A 21,126-nucleotide genomic window follows, 5' to 3' on the forward strand; every position below is an offset into this window, starting at 1 on the left:
CTATTGTAGGAGTAAAGTTGGACAGTTTAACATCTGTGGCAGAGCGACGGGCACTAAGCAAACTCCTGTCAATCATGAAGAATCCATTGCATCCACTGAACAGGATCATCTCCAGGCAGAGGAGTAGCTTCAGTGACAGACTTTTGTCACCGTCCTGCTCCACTGACAGACTTAGGAGATCGTTCCTCCCCCACACTATGCGACTCTTCAATTCCACCCGGGGGAGTAAATGCGAACATTAATTTTATTTTAATTCTTTTCATTTTTATTACTATTTAATTTAATATTGTTTCTTTGTATCAGTATGCTGCTGCTGGATTATGTGAATTTCCCCTTGGGATTAATAAAGTATGTATCTATCTATCTATCTATCTATCTATCTATCTATCTATCTATCTATCTATCTATCTATCTGGCATACAAAGAGATCCTTAACAAATAATTATTGGTATATGTTCCCTCAGTTTAAAAAGGTTTACTTTTCTTCTTAATAAAAATTTTAAGGCGGTACTTCGCCGCTGCGAAGCGCAGGTATTTTGCTAGTTTTTAATTAAAAGACTTCCTGACAACATGTTTTCACTTGGTCATTAGGGGTTATCGAGTATAGATTGATGGGTAAAAATGGCCACTTTATCCAAGGGACAACACAATATTGTGTAGGAAAGTGAAGTCTGAATGATTCCTCATTCTGTTGTATATGAACTTTTCAATACCCTGTTGACTTTCCAAGTGGAAGGATTTCATCCACTCAATCAATCACCTGGTATAGCGCCTTTCACGCCACACAAAGCCCCCTGCCCCATGCTCACTGTAAGTGTAAGAAGCACAGCAAAGGCACACAAAGCTGATCCACCTTTTATTGTTGCTTTTTTTGTCTGTTTGTTAAAATTTACCAAGCATCCTGAAAGAATGGCAGCATTTTTCTACTGTAGACGTTTCTTTTGAATAAAACTAAAAATAGACTTGTACTCCAAAAAGTCGAGCCTTAAAGGATTATTCATTTTCAAAAACAGGAGGACAGTTCTGCCACATTATGAGAGCAAAAAAGGAAACAAATAAACTGAAAAAGTTGGGCATCAGATGACCGGGCGCTGCTGTGTTTGTGGTCGCCATGGCATCCTATTCATAACGCTCTTCTTCCATAATGTCTCCCGAACTTCACAAAAGTCCGGATTCTGTGACATTCACACGTAGGTCATGTCCTGAGGAGAACCTGGTGGACATGCTCCTGACCAAGTGAGGAACCAAAGAGCCGAGCGGGTGACATCGAGTCATCCTCTCATAATTTAATCAGAATTGTAAAATGTGGGCAAAGTACGACTTGAGTGTATGAGTTGTAAAAGTCTTGCTGTGCCAGCCCACCACAAGCATGCCAAGTGGACCATGTCTCATCATTTTCCATGATGTGTGGCACAGGTGCCCAGCCCTAGAATTGCTCGAATGTACAAAACTTGTCCAAGTTGCTGTAGATGGGAGGATGGGGGGGAGATTGGGGGTATATTAGCCAAGCAGGGGTCTTGAAGTTCTGATGAAAATTTGAGTTGGTTCTGGGAATAAAGTGCAGACACACCTCCATCCTGAGTCCATCTGTCTGAAGTCTGACTGTGGATGGAGGTGGGAAAAAAGGGGCGAGTTCTTCACACTGTAAAGCTGTCTCTTCTTAACAGCTTTTGGCGTGCGTCAGCAGTGGTTGAAATTCAAAATGACTTTTGTGTCTTTTCATTCCACGTTGAGCACATGCATTGTTGCAGACTGCTGAGTGGGACTTGTCAACTCCACCAGGAGGGTCCGTGAGAAGAATGACTGGCAGAGAGAAGCCACTGCTATAATACTGTTGCTTCCTCCATGGCGTCTATCCATCTGTGGAATGAGAAATGACAGAAATTACTAACACAAGAGACACATGGAACCAGCAACTCCTTATCCATGGACCGAAAGGCAAGTCGTACTGCAATGAAGCTAATCAGCTAAAGTGAGAATTCTCACTGGGCTCCATCCACTGTGCTATGGTTTTTAAAGTGAGTTTGCGTACAGTATAATGAGAAAAGCGCCTACTGTTGTCGTCAAATCTGTCTGTCAGTCTGTCTCTGTGTCCACATGAAACATTTTCAATGTCCGTGGGCCAACTTCGTTATAATCTCGCACACTTAGTCGGTGGTGAGTAGCATGTCCTATACAGTATGTTGTTACCACAAGGGTGCAGAGACAGAATGATGTATGGATAGATGGAAATTAGATGGATAGATGGACAGTCAGACAGACAGGCAGGCAAGCAGAGAGACAGATGGACAGGCGGGTGGGCTGACAGATGGATGGAAGGAAATTAACCAGGCAGAAAGACAGATAGAGAGACAGAGACAGACAGGCAGGCAAGCAGGGAGAGAGAGATAGATGGATGGGCAGGCGGGCAGATGGACTGACAAACAGAGAGATAAACAGACTGATGGAAGGGTAGATGGACTGACAAACAGGCAGGCAGACAGACGGCCAAACAGAAATTAGGTAGGCAGATAAATGGACAGAGACAGACTGACAAGCAACCAGAGAGAAAGACAGATAGAACGATGAACAGGCAGATGGATGCACGGGTGGGCTGGCAGAGAGACAGACATATGGAAATTAGGCAGGCAGATGGATAGATGAACAGACAGACAGACAGACAGACCGACAGGCATGCAGGGAGAGATGAATGGACAGATGGACAGACAGATAACCAGGCAGGCAGATAGATGGACAGAGACAGGCTTGCAGGCAAGCAGAAAGACAGATGGAAGCATGGATAGACAAAAGGATGGATGGAAATTAGGAAGGTGGATAAATAGATAACAGACATAGAGACAGACAGACAGATGTATGGAAATTAGGCAGGCAGATAGATGGATGGATGGAATGATGGATAAGTCTGTCTGTCTGTCTGTCAGATAGAGAGATAGATAGATAGATAAGTACAGTAGAGTTTGGGTTAAGGTTAAGCTTAGGGTTATAGATAGATAGATAGATAGATAGATAGATAGATAGATAGATAGATAGATAGATAGAACTTTAATTATCTCAAGAAGGAAATTTGTCTTTTTACAGAAGCTCATTAAATAAGTAGAGAAATGAAAACATAAATATTATGATAAGCAAATCCACACAAGAAGGACTAAAAAGAAAGAAAACTTGTGACATTTAAAGATAACAAGAGCAGCCCCAGCACCACGGAGGCATTATGGAGGCGTATTGTCATTGGTATAAAGCTGCGTTTCTCCACACACTTCTGCTGAATAATCTGTTGGCTGAAAGTCCTCAGTAATGTTACAGAAGTTCCAGAGTTTCTAAAGAGAACCCGGTTCTTGATAAAGGTTCCTACGGTGCTCGTGTGTCCCAGAGGGTTATTAAGTGTTGTTTGATGAGGGATATCAATAAATGTAAATGATTTTCACACAAGGCCACATCATAACAAAATGTTTCAAAAGTGAAGGGGTCTGAATACTTTCTCAAGGCGCTATATTTCCTACCTGAGTGCCCCCCTGCCTATACTGTTACTTGTGTTCCATGCGTCTTGTTACCCTGTACTTTCATAAGTAGTGGTTAATGTCTACCACCCTTTAACAGCAGACTCTTAATGTAAAGTGCTGATGAAACAGTATAGTTTAGATCAAATATGACTGACAAGGAATGCATTCCTTGAAAAACAACACATTTCAAATGTGATTATTCTTTACCAAGCATGATAATATGGCTGTTACAGAGCACTTTAATCTCCTGCCATGCAGGGTGGTGCAGTTTATTAATTGTTTGTTTGAGCTGAAATCACACAGATGCACAATCCTGTCACACTTGGTGACCCCACAGGGCTCACTTCCCTCACCCCCAGCCTCCAAGTACAGTACTGTAGATGTCATTCTGTATGTTATTAGGCTGATGTTCACCATGACTGGCGCTGTACCACATACAGGGGGCTAAAGGCACTGAACTGTAACCTACTGATTCAGTGAAAACCACAGAGTGAAGTTGTGATGTCAGGCTGTTGTGCTCACTAATCAAGCCACCATGTCACATTCTGATCACCTTCTCTGTTCTCTGTACACGTGACAGTAATGACACCGTAAACTGACAAAGGGCCGGTCTGTTGAACCCACATTACCTCCGTGCTGTGAAGGTGTCCTCAGCTCTGAAGGTGTAGTACAGCGTTTTCTTGTGGTAAAGCTGGAAGACCAAGGCCGGCTCTAGACTTTCTTCTTTTTGAGACAGCTTCACCGTGAAGCCCAGCAGAGGCAGACTTTCAGTAGCAACCTTGTCCTGTGGAGCAGAAAGAACACACCATGACGGCCCGGCATGGAGCAAACCTGGCAAGTGCATTTCCCACCACGTACCTTTCGCTCATGCAGAGATGTGCACCTCATTGTTTTTGTTTCTCTGTGTGGCTCCTTAATCCTTTACCTTTCCGCAGGTGCTACCATTCATTTGCCCTTCAACTCGATTCACAGGGGGTCATGAAATCTCAGCCATACACGCCTGTGCCTCACTCTTTGTTTTGTTCGTCCCTTCAGGGGTTAATGCTACTACTTCTTGACCAGAGAGACCCAGGTTCAAAAGCTGGCCTGGTCACTATCTGAGTGGCACACACATGCTCATCCCTCATGTCTGTGTGTGTCTTTCTCCTGGGCCTCTGCGTTCCTCCCACATCTCAAAGATTTGTATTGTTTGGCTAACTTTCAACTGGCCCAGTGTGGCTACCTCAGCAAGTGTGTCCTAACAAGGGCTGGCATCCGAGCCAAGGCTGGTCTCTTCAATGGAGTCGAGGCAGGCTTTGTCATTTAGGCAAAACAGGTGGTCCTTGATGAAAATCTGCAGCGGAGTGGGGCAACAGTTTACCTTTCAGCTCAACAATGAGCCGACGCATACAGATAAGACAACGCTGGAGTGGCTTTGGGACAAACATGAGTGTCCTGGAGTGGCCCGGCCAAAGCCCAGACTTCAACCCCATTGAACTTGTCTGGAGAGACCTGAAGATGGCAGTTTACTGATGCTTCCCATCCAATCTAATGAAGCTGCAGAGGATCTGCCTGGAAGACTGGGATCAACTGCTCAAATCCAGGGGTGCGACGCTTGTAGAGACTCACCCAAGAATACTCAAAGCTGGAACTGCTGCCAAAGGGACTTCTACAAAGTTCTGAATACTTTCTTTTTTTCACTTTTTAACAAGAGTTTCATTCTGATTTTCTTTCTGCTTTTCCAGGCGTTCTGGTTATTTAATCCATCGAGTTGTGCTACCTGGCTGAGACGGGTTGAAATCAGAGTAATCAATGTAGACCTCAGCATTAACATTTTGTACTGCACTGCGCAATGCATATATCTAATATGTTAAATGCCATTTGGTAAGGGATTTGTAAAAGTAGTGCTAATGTCAGTGATGTACCATCTGTTGGAATGAAAAATGCAATGCATATGCTTCTGTTAAATCCTGTTTGGTATGGGATTTGTAAAAGCAGCGTTAATGTCTCTTATGCACCATCTGTTGGAATTAAAAATGCGATGCATATGATCATTTGGTGTACGATTTGTAAAAGCAGTTTTAATATCAGTGATGTGCCATCCATCCATCTATTATCCAACTACAGGGTCACGGGGGTCTGCTGGAGCCAATCCCAGCCAACACAGGGCGCAAGGCAGGAAACAAACCTGGGCAGGGCACCAGCCCACCGCAGTCAGTGATGTGCCATCTGTTGGAATGAAAAATGCAATGCATATGCTACTGTTAAATCCTATTTGGTATAAGATTTGTAAAAGCAGTTTTAATATCAGTGATGTGCCATCTGTTGGAATGAAAAATGCAATGATATGCTACTGTTAAATCCTATTTGGTATGGGATTTGTTAAAGCAGTGTTAATGTCTGTTATGCACCATCTGTTGGAATTAAAAATGCGATGCATATGTCTCTGTTAAAGACCATTTGGTGTACGATTTGTAAAAGCAGTTTTAATATCAGTGATGTGCCATCCATCCATCTATTATCCAACTACAGGGTCACGGGGGTCTGCTGGAGCCAATCCCAGCCAACACAGGGTGCAAGGCAGGAAACAAACCTGGGCAGCGCACCAGCCCACCGCAGTCAGTGACGTGCCATCTGTTGGAATGAAAAATGCAATGATATGCTACTGTTAAATCCTATTTGGTATGGGATTTGTTAAAGCAGTGTTAATGTCTGTTATGCACCATCTGTTGGAATTAAAAATGCAATGCATATGGCTCCGTTAAAGACCATTTGGTATAAGATTTATAAAAGCAGTTTTAATATCAGTGATGTGCCATCCATCCATCTATCCATTATTCAACTACAGGGTCATGGGGGTCTGCTGGAGCCAATCCCAGCCAACACAGGGCGCAAGGCAGGAAACAAACCCGGGATTTGTAAAATCAGTTTTAATGTCAGTGATATGCCATCTGTTGGAATGAAAAATGCAATGATATGCTTCTGTTAAATCCTATTTGGTATGGGATTCGTAGTAGCAGTGTTAATATCTGTAATGCGCCACCTGTCAGAATGATGAATGCAATGCACATTTCTCTGTCATAAGGAGTCTGGTATTTCTGTAGTTTGGAGCCTCTACCCTGGAGCTCTAAGTAGGTGGAGCTAACATACGTGACAGTACTTGGCATTATTCGAGTCAGATAACCCTCCCACAAACCTAATCTTAACCATAGTGTAAACAGGCGGCGCTCTGGAGGACTGAAGCTGGATTCAATTGGTGCCCAATGGAGTTTAATCCACCTACCTGGACCACCACAAGTGTCCCCAGGTAGCCCACCCAGGAATGGTTCCAGGCTATTATCTAATGGGGGAATGGGATGACCTCCAGGTAATGGCAGCCCAAAAATTGGAATAAATGGGTTTAAAATACAGGGGTGTGAAGAACCAACACTGGGTAAGCAGTGGGCGAGAGTAGGGGGTTCCACACCAGTTGAAGGGATGCGGGTGCCTCATGAGGTTTAGTGGCAGCCGATGCACAGGGTGGGGCATCTTAATGGGGTTCCACACGAGTGGAAAAGAGGTGGGATCCCCCATGAGGTTTAGCTGCAGGTGAAGAGCAGGGAGCGGGTATGGATTTCAATGGGTTTCTGAACCAGTTGAAGGGATGGGTCCACGTTCATGGGGTTTAGTTGCAAGTGAAGAGCAGAGGGGGCTTCCTAATTGGTTTCCACACCAGTTGAAAAGAAGGGGGTCCCTTGTGAGGTGTAGCAGCAGGATCTAGATTCCTAGGAATCTTTCCCCCATGCTCTTGTCAAGCTTGTCAATAAGTGGGTGGATAGCTATCTGTGCCAGGGCTTAGTGTACCCTCATAGTCAACACCTTATATAAAATGAGCTCATAGGTGCTCTCCATTCCTTGGGAGACTGAGACCCATCTCCCACACTTTATGTCCGTCCATCTGTGGGTTATCAAAAATGGAAAAAGTGGAGCATATTCTCTCCAATCCAGACAAGGACAGGTTCTTCATGGAAAATGTTGGCAGCACATTGAATAAAAGGGATCAGAGTTGTGAAAGGGCCAGCGATTGGCATGCCACTGGTCTAAGCCAAGTCTCCCTGTAATTCTGGATTTAATACTCTGACACCTTTTTCATTTCTCTTAGCCACCGATAACTTAAAAGTCACTCCCATGCCAGTAAGGGACCCCCATGAGATACCCTTACCTCACTGGCCATGTAGGTGTAGAGCACCTTGTCTTTGAGGACAAACCACAGCTTCTTCCAGTGGCGCTTACTCTTCTTACATCGCTGAAGAGGGCCACTCATGGAGGAGCCCTCTGCCAAGGCTGAGACCTGAAAGGAGACAGAAACGAGCGTCAAGTCGGTCATGTCGGTGGGCACTTGTATTCACTCACATTATATGACACTTCCACGCTCTGCATGTGGTGGGGGTTGAGGTGTGGCATCCCATAAGAGACAGGCAAGAAGAAAGACACGAGTGCCCATTCAAGGTTTGACAGTGTAATGTGATTGACTCATGTTATTGTGCGTAGTAAACACTTGTGCATAAAGTGCCAAACAGAAACAACCAAACGTCTTCTCTCTTGTAAATTATTTTAGACTAGACATTAAGCCCGTTACAATAACGGGTGCTAGAACAGTAGTGCATAAACATTAGTAGGAACAGTCCATATTAAATGGCAAGGGACCTTCTATGTGGCTGTAATATGCGTCACTGTATTGTGTGCCTTTAATTTTCTCTCTCAGTAATACTGGTTTGTATTTCCGTAAAATGCCTGTAATTTTGTCAGACAGTAATACAGTGGAACCGAAGTAATTTCCCCCATAGGATTGTATGTAAATACAATTAATCCGTTCCAGATCATATGAACTGTATGTAAATATATATATTTTTTAAGATTTTAAGCACAAATATAGTTAATTATACCATTGAATGCACATAGTAATAGTAAACTAAATGTAAAAATATTGAATAACACTAAGAAAACCTTGAACAACAGAGAAAACTAACACTGCAAGAGTTCGCGCTATAGCCTTACGACCCGCTCGCTAAAACACCTTTTTTTAATGAGTTTTAAGCACAGGGAAAAAAATGAACATTTGAAAAATCCGTAATTTAATAAACAACCAAGAAAAGTAACATTGCAACAATGCACGCGTGTGCCTATGTATGTGCGTGCGTGCGTGCGTGGTCGGGCCTGCGTGTGTGTGTGTGCGCGAGCTTGTCTGTCTCTGTCGCGGGTCTGCCTGCGTGCGTGTGTGCGCGTGCATGGCTGTCCCCCATGCGGGCCTGTCTCTCTGTGTGTGTGTGTTAGTCTCTCGTGCGGGCCGGCCTGCCTGCGTGCGAGCGTGCGTGCGTGTGCGTGTGTGTGTGTGTGTCTGTCTCTCGGGCGGGCCTGCGTGTCTGTCTGTCTGTCGTGCGCATGCACCTGTGTGTGTCTCTCTCTCTCTCTATGCACACACAGGGAATGTACAGGAAGAGACTGAACACGCACCGTGTGGCCCCGCGCATGCGCACTTAACCAAAAGACACACGGACACTTGGACGCACACAGGGCTTTTATTAAAGAGGATGATTAGCTGCGCTACCCGTCTAAGACGGGATGAAATTTAAATAATCAACATAGACCTGGGTATTAACACTTGGAGTGCACTATCTATCGAAATGTATTTTGTAATACATGCAGCAATAAAATGCATTATATCTGTCGTTCCAACAGATAACGCGTTACACACATTTGTGGTAATAATATGAATCATTACACATGTTTGTAATGCACCATTTGTTGGAATACCGAAAGCAATGCCTATATCTCTGTTATATGCCACTTGGTATGGGATTTGTAAAAGAAGTGCTAAAGTTTGTGATGTGCCATCTGTTCAAATGACAAATGCAATGAATTTTATTACTAAAAATGTTTGTGAAGAGCCATCTGTTGGAATGACAGAGACATAGCAACCACGACAGACACACAGATAGGTATCCTTTTATAAGGTGGACTAGATGTGATACCCATCTGATGGATTGAAGTCTAAGTAATCAATGTAGACCTCAGCGTTAACATCTGCAGTGGACCACCTATTGAAATGTATTTTAAATGTCATGCAGTAATAAAAGGCATTGCACTTGTCATTTCAACAGAAGACAGATAACACAGATTTGTAGAAATAAAATGCATTACTAAATAGAAAGATTATAATATGCAAACTTTCAAGGCAACTCAGGCCCCTTCTTCAGGCATTACATCTAGGTGTCATTTTTGCTTAACTTCTCACTAAATCCATAATGGCTAACACTGTACAGCATCCTAGTGCATTACTACAAATGTTTGGGATCCACCATATGCTGGAATGACAAATGCATCCATCCATCCATTTTTCAACCTGCTATATCCTAACTACAGGGTCACGGGGGTCTGCTGGAGCCAATCCCAGCCAACACAAGGCGCAAGGCAGGAAACAAACCCCGGGCAGGGCGCCAGCCCACCGCAGGGCACGTACACACACATGCCCACACACCAAGGACACACTAAGGACAATTTAGGATTGCCAATGCACCTAACCTGCATGTCTTTGGACTGTGGGATGAAACCCACTCAGACACGGGGAGGACATGCAAACTCCATGCAGGGAGGAGAGGCAGCAGCGCTACCCACTGCGCCACCGTGCCGCCCATGACAAATGCAATACATTTTATTACTAAAATATTTGTGATGCTCCATCTCTTGGAATGACAGAGACTTAGGAACCAGGATGGACACACAGACACTTATCCTTTTTAAGTTGGCCAAGCTGTACTATCTGTCTAAGATGGGTTGAAATGTAAGTAGTCAATGTACACCTCAAAGTTCATGTTTGTGGTGGACCATCTATTGGAATGTATTTTGGAATGCATGTAGTAAGAAAATGCATTGGATTTGTCATTCCAACAGATGGCGCATCACAAACATTTTTAGTAATAAAATACATTGCATTTGTCTTTCCAACAAATGGAGAATCACACACATTTGTAGTAACACTATACATTACTAAGAATGATTGTGATGCGCCATCTGTTGGAATGAAAAATGCAATGTATGTCCCAGGTAAAAGTCACTTGGGATGGGATTCTAAAAAGCAGTGTTGAAGTTTGGCTTGTACCATCTTTTAGAATGACAAATGTCATGCATTTTATTACTGTTATGTACAAATGTTTGTAGTGCACCATCTGTTGGAATGACAAATCTAATATATTTCATTACTACATTGCTTTCCAAATTACATTCCAATAGATGGTCCACTGCAAACATTAACTCTGAGGTCTACATAGATTATTTACATTTCAACCCATCTTAGACGGGTAATTTAACGCGTTTAAAATGTCATGACTAACCCACCTACATCAAGAAGTAAAGCATACCTGCACGTGAGCCATGTTTGGAATTGTGTCAGTATACACTTTCCAATCCCAAGATTCATTTAATCCTACGTGCTTGCAAAAAAGCGTATCGCTGGCGCTCAGAAAAAGCGTGGTGGTCGCACACCGACCGTTGACAGTAATTTAATTCCGTATTTGCTTTCCAGTCAAATCTTTACTGCATTTAGTTCACCTCTTTAAGCAACGCTGGAGTTTGTGTTTAAATGCAAACTCTCCCACTATAGCGCACTTCACTTCATTGCACTTGACGAGGGCTTTGAATTTAAACGCAACTTTTCCGAAAAGGGCACATTGATCAGCTAGTGCAAAACTAGAACCCTCACCCGCAAAAAAAGGACAGACGCTGCCTCTAAACGCACGTTTACTGCATTCAGTGCTTGTTTAAAAATAGTGCAGGAATCCTCCAAATATAACGAGGACTCTGAGGAAATCATTCAGTTAGACAATTTTTCAATTTTCGAAGTATTTCAGTAAGAGTAATTCGCATGTGATTTATAAATTGCCTCAGATAACACGCCCCTTAAATCAACAAACACGGAACACTCAAACGTTTTAGTGGAAAACAATTGTATCTTATGTCCAGCAGAGGGCGGCAAAATCAAATATTTGAGACGTCAAACGGTGGGGCGGTGGGGGGGGTTTGGGTTGGGGGAACTGAGCTCGAAAACCGAAAGAGAGCGAATGAAGAAGACGAGCTTTTAAATATTTGAGACGACATATAAAATATGAGTGTCATACACAGGTATGACTGTCATTCATTTTTAATATTTGGATAGATCGCTCTCATAAAAGATTATCTTTTATATCTGGCATCCTTGTTTTGTCTGAAAGCCAGAAAAAGCACTTGATGTGCCGGGCGTGTTAACGCTGGTAAATTTAATTTGTAGAGAACAATGAAAAATGACCTGAGCGCTTGTCACATAAGATTTATGTTTCTAATAAAAGTCAATGTGATGATCCTGAAAGCTACTGAGAGAAGAGAGAATAAGTATAAGGACCTCACCCTGAAGCAAAGGCTCTTCCGTGTGATGCATAGTTGACTGAGTTGAAATTCAGTTAAGAAAATTCAGCCCAGAATGGCAACTTGGACAGAAATAATGTGACATCCCAGAGCGGACTTCAATTTGCTGTAGAACTTGAATGCAGTCCGATGGTTTTTATTTCATCCATGTGGATTACAGGAGAAAGCTTAGTATTAATCATTGATTAATAGATTGATCATCTATTTATCATAATATGCCTTTCTTATCTATCTATCTATCTATCTATCTATCTATCTATCTATCTATCTATCTATCTATCTATCTATCTATCTATCTATCTATCTATCTATCTATCTATCTATCTAATCCCTTCATATGATATGGAAATTGTGGACTTTAAACCCTCCCTTACTCAGAAACCGGCTTTCTGAAGTCTTGTTGTTTTAAGGAGTCGACATGACCTCTCTCTGCTCCTTCCTGGCCATCAGGGCCATTACTGTTTGATAATTCCTTTACATTTTCAAACTAGAATGTTATCTGACACTTAGACTGAATGAATGGAAGGCAGGAACACCAAAAAGGATGATCACCCAAGCAGCAGCCATTCCTTTCTTACCTGTGCTAGAGGTGAGGAGCTTTTTCGTGGCTTCCACAGCATCTGTGGATGGATGCTGAGAAAAACAGCTGAGAGGGGGCGACCTGCAGATCTGGATGACCGGGGCCTCAGATTGTCAACAGGCTTTGTGGTGTCGGCACCTGAGAATCAAAAAGCTTTCTCTGTGATGATGACAATTATAAATGTAGATTCACTGAAATAACATCTGTGATCTATCTATCTATCTATCTAAACATATAGTGCTTTTCATATCTATCTCTATCTATCTATCTTTTATATAATGCCTTTCATACCTGTCTATCTACAAATATAGTGTCATTTATATCTATCTATCTATCTATCTATCTATCTATCTATCTATCTATCTATCTATCTATCTATCTATCTATCTATCATAAAGTGCCTTTCATATCTATCTATAGTATTGTTGATGATGGCTGGGGGGACGACACGGCCGGGACGCCCAGGATGACCAAAGGAAGGGCTTACGCCTTCACCAGACCATGTGGGGGCAACCGCCCTGGTACCTTTGGGGGCCACGGGTACAGAGCTTTGAAGCTCAACCTTGTAGGGGCCCGTGGTCACCGCCAGGGGGTGCCCCTATGCCTTTGGAGCCCTGGACCTCAGCACTTCCGCCACACCCAGAAATGCTGGGGGGAAGAGGAGCAGGGACACCCGGAGTGCTTCCGGGGATGCAGCCGGCTCTTCCACCACACTGGGGAGTGCCGGTGGAAGATTGCCCGGACACACCTGGAGCACATCTGGGGGATTATAAAAGGGGCTGCCTCCCTTCATATGATGGCTGGAGTCGGGAGGTCGAGAGACAAGGTCTTGGAGGAGGCAAGGAAGCGGCCTGAAGAAGGAAAGGCATTGTGTTGTGGCCAGAACTTTGGGGGTTGTGTGGCACTTTGTAAATAATAGGACAGTTAATAAACATGTGGTGGGTGTAACAACGATGTCAGCCTGTCTGTGTCCGGGTCATCTTCCACACTATCTATCTTTTTGTCCATCCATCCATCTGTCCATCTATCTGCCTCCCTAGCCATCTGTCTGTCCATCATTCTCTGCATATCTATCTATCTATCTATCTATCTATCTATCTATCTATCTATCTATCTATCTATCTATCTAAAAGTAACATCTTGTCTGAATTGCAGCTGGTTTTTGAAATTCTTTGAACAAAATTAAAATCTGCATCTCCCCTCCAAAATATCATTGCAGTCAAGACAGAAGAGGAAAGGGGAATCACAGAGAGGCAGACAGAAGGACCCCGGACCCCCACGTGATGGCGTTCTCTGTATGTCCAACTTCAGACACCTTGACCACTTTACCTCTCTTCTTCAGCTCCGTGAAGCACTGATCACAGACCTTCGCAGGTCGATCCTTGAGGTACTTGAGTGGATATTTGTTTCTTGAACAGCTGCGGCACACAATCTGTTTCGGAAAAAAGAAAAACAAAAGAACTCGTTCTATTTAGCTGAAATATAAAATGTACAAATTATTATGCATATTGTGAAGGGTGCTCAGGTTATAAAAAAAAGGGTCTGCTGCAAGAACAGGGTGGTACAGGGCAGAGGTTAGGACAGAAAGGGCGGTGTGCACAGCGTCATGCCAGTAGAGAAGGAAGGGCACTGCCAAGGGGCACATTAAGCCATGGATATCTTGGAATGGCGATAAGCTGGGGGCTTTTGGGAGAAAAGGAGACGAGGCTGTGCCTCTAAACTGTGTAAAATGGCTCAGGAAAACAGAGCAACCTGGGGTCGGTCACCAGAGAGTTTTCGGGGAGCATTCTGCCCCAGGACATGTTTCAGATATTGCCCGCCAGTAAACCGTAAGGTCATTTAAAAGAAACCCCCTGTCCTGCCTTCATACATATGGTGAAGCGTCTTTAATTATAGTGCCTTGCAGTTACTGCTCTCTCATCATTTGCCAAGTCTGAAGTTCTCTGTGTGTATTTGAGGGGGTTTGATTTGTTGTTGGTTCATCAGAATATTTCTTGAGCCTCTGTAGCGCTGGGGTGTTGTACCGTGTTAGCCATTATGGACGTAGTGAGAAGTTAAGCAAAATGATGTAAGGTAATGATGTTATTCATGTAATGTTGCCTTGAAAGCTTGCATATTGTAATCTTTTAGCCAATAAAAGGTGTCATTATGCTTAACTTGAGCTTCTGTAAAAGGTAAATTTCCCCATTGGGACAAATAATGTTCAATCTACGTATGCATGCACATTTATTTACTTAGCAGATTCTTTTATGCAAAGCATCATGGAGAGTCGAGATGGTCTGTGTTGTTATTTATTTTTTTTTGGACAGCAGCAGCTTCCTCCTTAGTGCCCGTTCCATGTTTTGTGTATGGTGGCCGCATGAACAGAGATGTTTGCTGGTTTCATTGATTCCTTCAGGTCTTTAGCTGTTACTCGTGAGTTTCATTTTTAACTCATTGAGCCTTCCACGTTATGCTTTTCTAGTCATCTTGGCCGTGTCTGCTTGTACGGAGAGCAGCCACAATATTAAATCATCTCCATTCCAGGGATGGGCGGTCAGGGGAGGCAGGTGCCTCACCTGGCATCATGAAAAGTAAAAAAACTAATAACATGTGATAACATGAAATAAATGTGTCCACTGCTCTGTGCTATACATTTATTTTCTGTGTGATTCCAATAATTTTCATCGTTTTTATAATCAAAATCACTGAATTGGCGCATTTCCTGTTCAAATACAGGAGAGAAACGCGACGAGCCTCCCCTCGGACTGCGCTCTCCCTCACACACTGGGCTGATGCCTGCAATTGGTGCGTGCCTGTCACTGTCTCTCTGTCGCTAATATAAGGTTTGCAGACACGTTTATTATACACCCTGACTTTCCACATCTTTAATGAATATGTGTGACATATTTAGTCTTGCTGTTCGGACATAAAACCGCAGTGAGAAGGCACAAAGTGAGTGAGGCAAAGAGGACCGTGCCGCCCTGAAGGGAGCGCATGTGAGCCCAACAGGGGCTCGTTGCCGCTGTTGTTCTACGCAGAGGCGCCAATAAGTTAGCGATATCAGAAAGTCAAGTGCACCTGTGGAGGTCCGTTTATTTTTATTTTTTGTTCCAACTGACTGCCAAAATGGAAGATCATATATCTAATGTGATGGACGGCTGGCAGCTCAACCCAGATAGAAGGATGGGGGAAGGCGGTGACTTGCTGACACTGCTTCCCCCAAGATGCTAGATGGCAGTTTCGCTGGAGTGCAGTGGTTCCCCGGATTCCCGCAGGGCACTATGGGACATGGAGTTCGGATACATAGCCCTGCTGCGTGCTGTGGGAGCCACCAAGAAAAGCTGCCAAAGGACCTGGGGACATGTTATTTCAGTATAGCCTGGAAATACGAGGTAATTATGAGGAAGGAAGCCCTGAAGTACTCCCGGGCTAAAGAAAATCCATGTTCTGTATTAGACCTGGAAGTGCCAGCCAGTCATGTGGTCGGAAGGACAGAAGCACTTCTGGGTCACAGACTACACCATATAAAGGACTAGTGGAGACCCAGCAAGAGAGCCGGAGTTGGGAGGGAGTGTGACAGAGCTGCTGGGAGGAGAGGAGGAGAATTATTATATCCATCCATCCATTATCCAACCCACTATATTCTAACTACAGGGACACGGGGGTCTACTGGAGCCAATGAATCATTATATTATTATTATTATTATTATTGTTTTGTATGGTGGCGGAGGTGCTTCAAGGCACCCACTATTAGAAGAGAAGGAATAAAAGATCTTTTTGGTGCTTTTACCTGGTGTCTTGGGCGTTTGTCTATTGGGTTTGAGGAGCGACAGCGCCCTCTAGTGTCACACTAAACTTAAAAAAATCTCGATACTGGACTTTCAGTCAAAACAGGAAGCGATAAATAACGGAAGACCAACGCCGGAGCTAAAAGGTTTGCTTCAAACTGAGGGATAAAAGACAATTTGCTCTTTCCAAATGGAGTGGAACACCCGAAAAGACTGACTGTGTGGCTTAATGTTAACATACACCGGATTTTCTCATTAAAGTATTCAGCAAAATGTTTACAAGATAACATGCGGACTTTATCAAAATATAACGATATAATCTATTAAAAAAGTGTTCCACGATCTCTTCCACTCATGGCATCGACAGCGATACGGCTAAATCAGTAATAAAAAATTGCTGCATGTTCCACTACCAGACACTTCCCGCACTGTTTCGACGAGGCCTACTGTAGCAAACTGAACCAAAGACTCGACTAAGAAACGATGATGGTAGGCTCTCTGGACACGAAGGAGTCCTAAGCGACGAGCTATCAGTTGTTCCCAAGTCAAAACAGAAGCCAACCCAGCGACTAATGGGCTATAGCTATTTTAGGAAGGGATTATACTGGCGACCCTTTTCGGGCGATGAAGGTGGACTACGGAATGTTCTCAAAGACGTACCTGTACAGAATTGGACCTTGAAGAGGGAATTTGAAAGGGTTCCTCTTAGAAGAATCTCAGATATATATATAAATATATATACTGGAGAATATAACTTGACAAATCCGCTCAAACTGGACACATGCACCTCAAAAGCGGGGGCCCCCTTAGGCGCAGGGCCGGGGCAGTCGCCCCACTTGCCACCTCCAAATGTTGCTCTTGAACACGGGATATTGTGACATGAAAAATTTACCAAGGAGCCTGCAGTCAGTGAATAAGCTACTCTTTTGGGTTCATATATTTGTAAATCAGACAAGAAGGAGTGGAGAGGCGCCTCACCAGCCATGAACCTCACCACACGTCACTGCTCCGTTCATATACACAGTTTGTCTATGACCTTTTCTAGTGTTATGCAAATCAACAATTGATGATGGAAGATCTTCTGGGATTTTTATTTTCAAGGCATACTTCACGCCAGCAGATATTTGCTTGAGTCTTTTTTTTTTTTAATTGGTCAAAATATCTCTAAACCACACCCCCAGTCTCATGTCATTGGTTGGTCTCCAGCTTTGCTAACTCCAGACTCCAGTTACCTTTTGTTGGAGTCATCAACTGCGGGCTTCACAGACTTTTTCCAACTTACACTGTAAATGTTTGAGAGATGTATTCAATACGTACAAGAACAATACAGTAATTTGTATGTTATTAGTTAAAACAGACTGTGTTTATAACTTAGATGACGATCAGACCATATTTCAATACAAATTTACAGATAATTGTCGATATTTCTAATGGGTTCCAACGATCTTTCTTGCCACTGTACTCTTCAAGGTGTGGGCTACTTAGTAACAGCTCGATGTATTCACAGCCACCACTTTACAGCTTTGATCAAATGAGCCATGAGACCGACCGGACACTTTCCCAAAGTTCTGACAACATACCTTTCCGCAGGCATGACAGTGGTGACGCCGGATTGTGAGAGTGAAATCGGAGGTGCAGTTCATGCACATCATCACGTGGGACACGGGGACCAGTGCTGGAGGCTTCTCGCCCAGTCCCATCCACAGCTTATCTCTGCCCTGGACAATGACAAGATACAACAAGGTGTGAGCCATTTTACCAGAGAATTGTGTCCTTTAACATTCCAGAATCTTCCAGAGTCTTACTATTGGCAAATATCTAGAGGCTGGAAAAATGGTAGAAATGGAATTGGTTCAAGGACAGTGAGAGTTGTGAAAAGACGACTACTGTACTGTTGTGGTGTGAAATTTTGTACATACAGTAAGTTTTGTATGTCTTTATTTGTAAGTCAGACAAAGCAAATGTAATATTAGTGTTTTATTTCATTGAAATGCTTTCCCGTTTAATTCAAGAGTCTTCAGGACTGAGTCAAGAAGTGAATTTTATGGCAGGGTTAGGGGAAATGCCTAAAACCAGTTTGGCAAACTACATAACTGGCAAGCCTCACTCAACAAATGCTTAACTGGGGGATGTGTTGCACCAGAATTCTATTGGCTTAAAGTCGGTCAGGTGTTTGGTTTGGAATCAGAAGCCATTCTGTTCCATGACGCCCTATTGGCCGAATGTATAAATGCTCTCGCTTTAACGCACCGTCATGATGGAGGAGCATCTCACACAGCATGGACTGAAACAAAGACCACACTGAGAAGCACAACTCGGCAGCCATATTGAGACAGGCATGCGGCCCATCCTAAAGAAAGCTGACTAAAAATGACGATTTAACTTGAGACATTTTAAGTAACTTACAAGTCCGTGCAGTACCTGAAACGCCACATCAGCATTTATCAGGTTGTATGGTTGCCAATATTCAAATGTACTTTGCTAATTGTTATTATTTTATGAATATTATCAATAATACATTATTTAAAGTTGTAACTTAACTGCTGCTTGTCTTTCACTCTATGTCAGGGGTTGGCAACCTATGGCATGCATGCCAAGCGTGGCACGTGGAACGATTTTCAATGGCACTCCAAATGAATTGAAATAAAGTAAAAAAAATAATATTTTTAATTACAGTGCATGCGTTTGCGCGCCGCATCCCCACATACGTTTTGCACCTGTGACTCACGTGTAAAGGGAAACTATGTGTTCAGTGCAGGCCGTGGGACGTTTAAACAAACCACTTGTTATTATTAAGTAATCAGCCATCCCCGTGGCTCCGCCCATGTATTAGTGAAACAGGAAAGTGGGGAGGGGCCTGCCCAACTCCCCTCTCCTGACGTCACGCTTCCTCCTCTCCCCTCGACCTGCAGGCTCTGTCTCAGATTAGCGCAAATAAATCGGTACCGCAAGTGAACTCTGATTCTTAGCAAAATGAAGGAAGTCTCAAAATCAACTGGAATGTTCAAGCAAAGTATACAAAAAAACTCGATCTGAATCCGTTAAGTAGTTCTCTCGTTTGATAGCTAAGCCGAGGTAAGGTACATGCCCTGAGGCTGGCGCGTGGGTGAGGAGGGTCCCGCTCCCCTCATCTTGGCCCACTGCGTGTCTCTTGGAGCAAATAAATCGGTACCTGCTTTTCAGACATTGTAATTCTAATTCAATGCAAGTGAACTATGATTCTTAGCGTAATAAGAGAAGTCGCAAAATCAATGGAATGTTCAAGCAAAGTATACAAAAAAACCTGAACTAAATCCGTTAATTAATTCTCTCGTTTGCTAGCTAAGCGGAGGTAAGGTACATGCCCTGAGGCTGGCGCGTGGGTGAGGAGGGTCCCGCTCCCCTCATCTTGGCCCACTGTGTCTCTTGGATTAGCGCAAATAAATCGGTACCGCAAGTGAACCATGATACTTAGCGCAATGGGAGAAGTCGCAAAATCAAAGGAATGTTCAAGCACATCATAGAAAAAAAACCCGATCTAAATCCGTTAAGCAGTTCTCTCGTTTGATAGCTAAGCCGAGGTAAGGTACATGCCCCAAGGCTGGCGCGTGGGTGAGGAGGGTCCCGCTCCCCTCATCTTGGCCCACTGCGTGTCTCTTGGAGCAAATAAATCGGTACCTGCTTTTCAGACATTGTTATTCTGATTCAATGCAAGTGAACTATGATACTTAATGCAATGAGAGAAGTCGCAAAATCAATGGAATGTTCAAGCAAAGTATACAAAAAAACCTGAACTAAATCCGTTAATTCATTCTCTCGTTTGCTAGTTAAGCGGAGGTAAGGTACATGCCCTGAGGCTGGCGTGTGGGTGAGGAGGGTCCTGCTCCCCTCCCCTTGGCCCACTGCATGTCTCTCAGATTCGTGCAAATAAATCGGTACCTGCTTTTCAGACATTGTTATTCTGATTCAATGCAAGTGAACTATGATTCTTAGCGCAATAAGAGAAGTCGCAAAATCAACGGAATGTTCAAGCAAATTATACAAAAAACCCGATCTAAATCCGTTAAGTAGTTTTCTCATTTGCTAGCTAAACGGAGGTAAGGTACACAGCCTGAGGCTGGCGCATATGTGAGGAGGGTCCCACTCCCCTCCCCTTGGCCCACTGCGTGTCTCTCGGAGTCGTGCAAATAAATCGGTACCGCAAGTGAACCATGATACTTAGTGCAATGGGAGAAGTCGCAAAATCAACGGAATGTTCAAGCACATCATAGAAAAAAAAACCCGATCTAAATCCGTTAAGTAGTTCTGTCATGAAAAGCGGACAGACATACAGACAGTCATTGGATTTTATATATATATAGGGATATACTGCCCTAAAATGACTCATAAAGGACAAAACTTGATGTTCGCTCTTTTCAAGACTCTTGGGCGAAAGAATATACATTTGAACAAACAAAAGGATCGTGCTGTGTATGCGTTATGCTGTGAAAGTGTCTTGTGTGTCGTACGTCAAGTGTACAAAGACATTACCAAACTAAACATCAGTCCAAGTTTAAAAACTCTGATGAGACAAGTGAAGCTATAAAAAGGGCTGTTTCCGGCTTTACGAAACAAACTGCTTATTTTAGTCAAATAATCGGAACCAAAAATAAAGCCACCGAATGCAGTTATAAAAAACTTTGGCAAAACATTCTTTTCACATATGAGCCTACAGTATGTATTTTAAAATATCGAATGAGTAATAATATAAGATCCGGTAATAACCAGACCAATTTTGGTACTATATATAACAAAATTGGTAGAATTATGTCGGCACGTGGAATAACATTGTAACAGAGGTTCGGCCGACCCCTGCTCTATGTAATCGCCTGAGGTTATAGAT

At 43.3% G+C, this 21,126-nt stretch overlaps 1 protein-coding gene across 2 annotated transcripts in view; it reads right to left on the bottom strand.

Moving 5' to 3' along the window:
- Window positions 1-843: 843 nt before the first annotated feature.
- Window positions 844-21,126, bottom strand: part of fgd5a (FYVE, RhoGEF and PH domain containing 5a) — a 181,626-nt gene continuing 161,343 nt past the window's right edge. For both annotated transcript variants that reach the window (XM_039773630.1, XM_039773631.1), the window contains 6 exons: window positions 17,846-17,983; window positions 13,825-13,927; window positions 12,494-12,633; window positions 7,681-7,809; window positions 4,130-4,284; window positions 844-1,860 (listed from right to left, as the gene is read on the bottom strand). In XM_039773630.1, coding sequence (XP_039629564.1) covers window positions 1,824-1,860; window positions 4,130-4,284; window positions 7,681-7,809; window positions 12,494-12,633; window positions 13,825-13,927; window positions 17,846-17,983 — 702 coding nt within the window. In that variant the 3' untranslated portion in view covers window positions 844-1,823. The remainder of the gene's footprint in view (window positions 1,861-4,129; window positions 4,285-7,680; window positions 7,810-12,493; window positions 12,634-13,824; window positions 13,928-17,845; window positions 17,984-21,126) is intronic.

Source organism: Polypterus senegalus, chromosome 12 (genome assembly GCF_016835505.1).
Source record: "Polypterus senegalus isolate Bchr_013 chromosome 12, ASM1683550v1, whole genome shotgun sequence".
NCBI lineage: Eukaryota > Metazoa > Chordata > Cladistia > Polypteriformes > Polypteridae > Polypterus > Polypterus senegalus.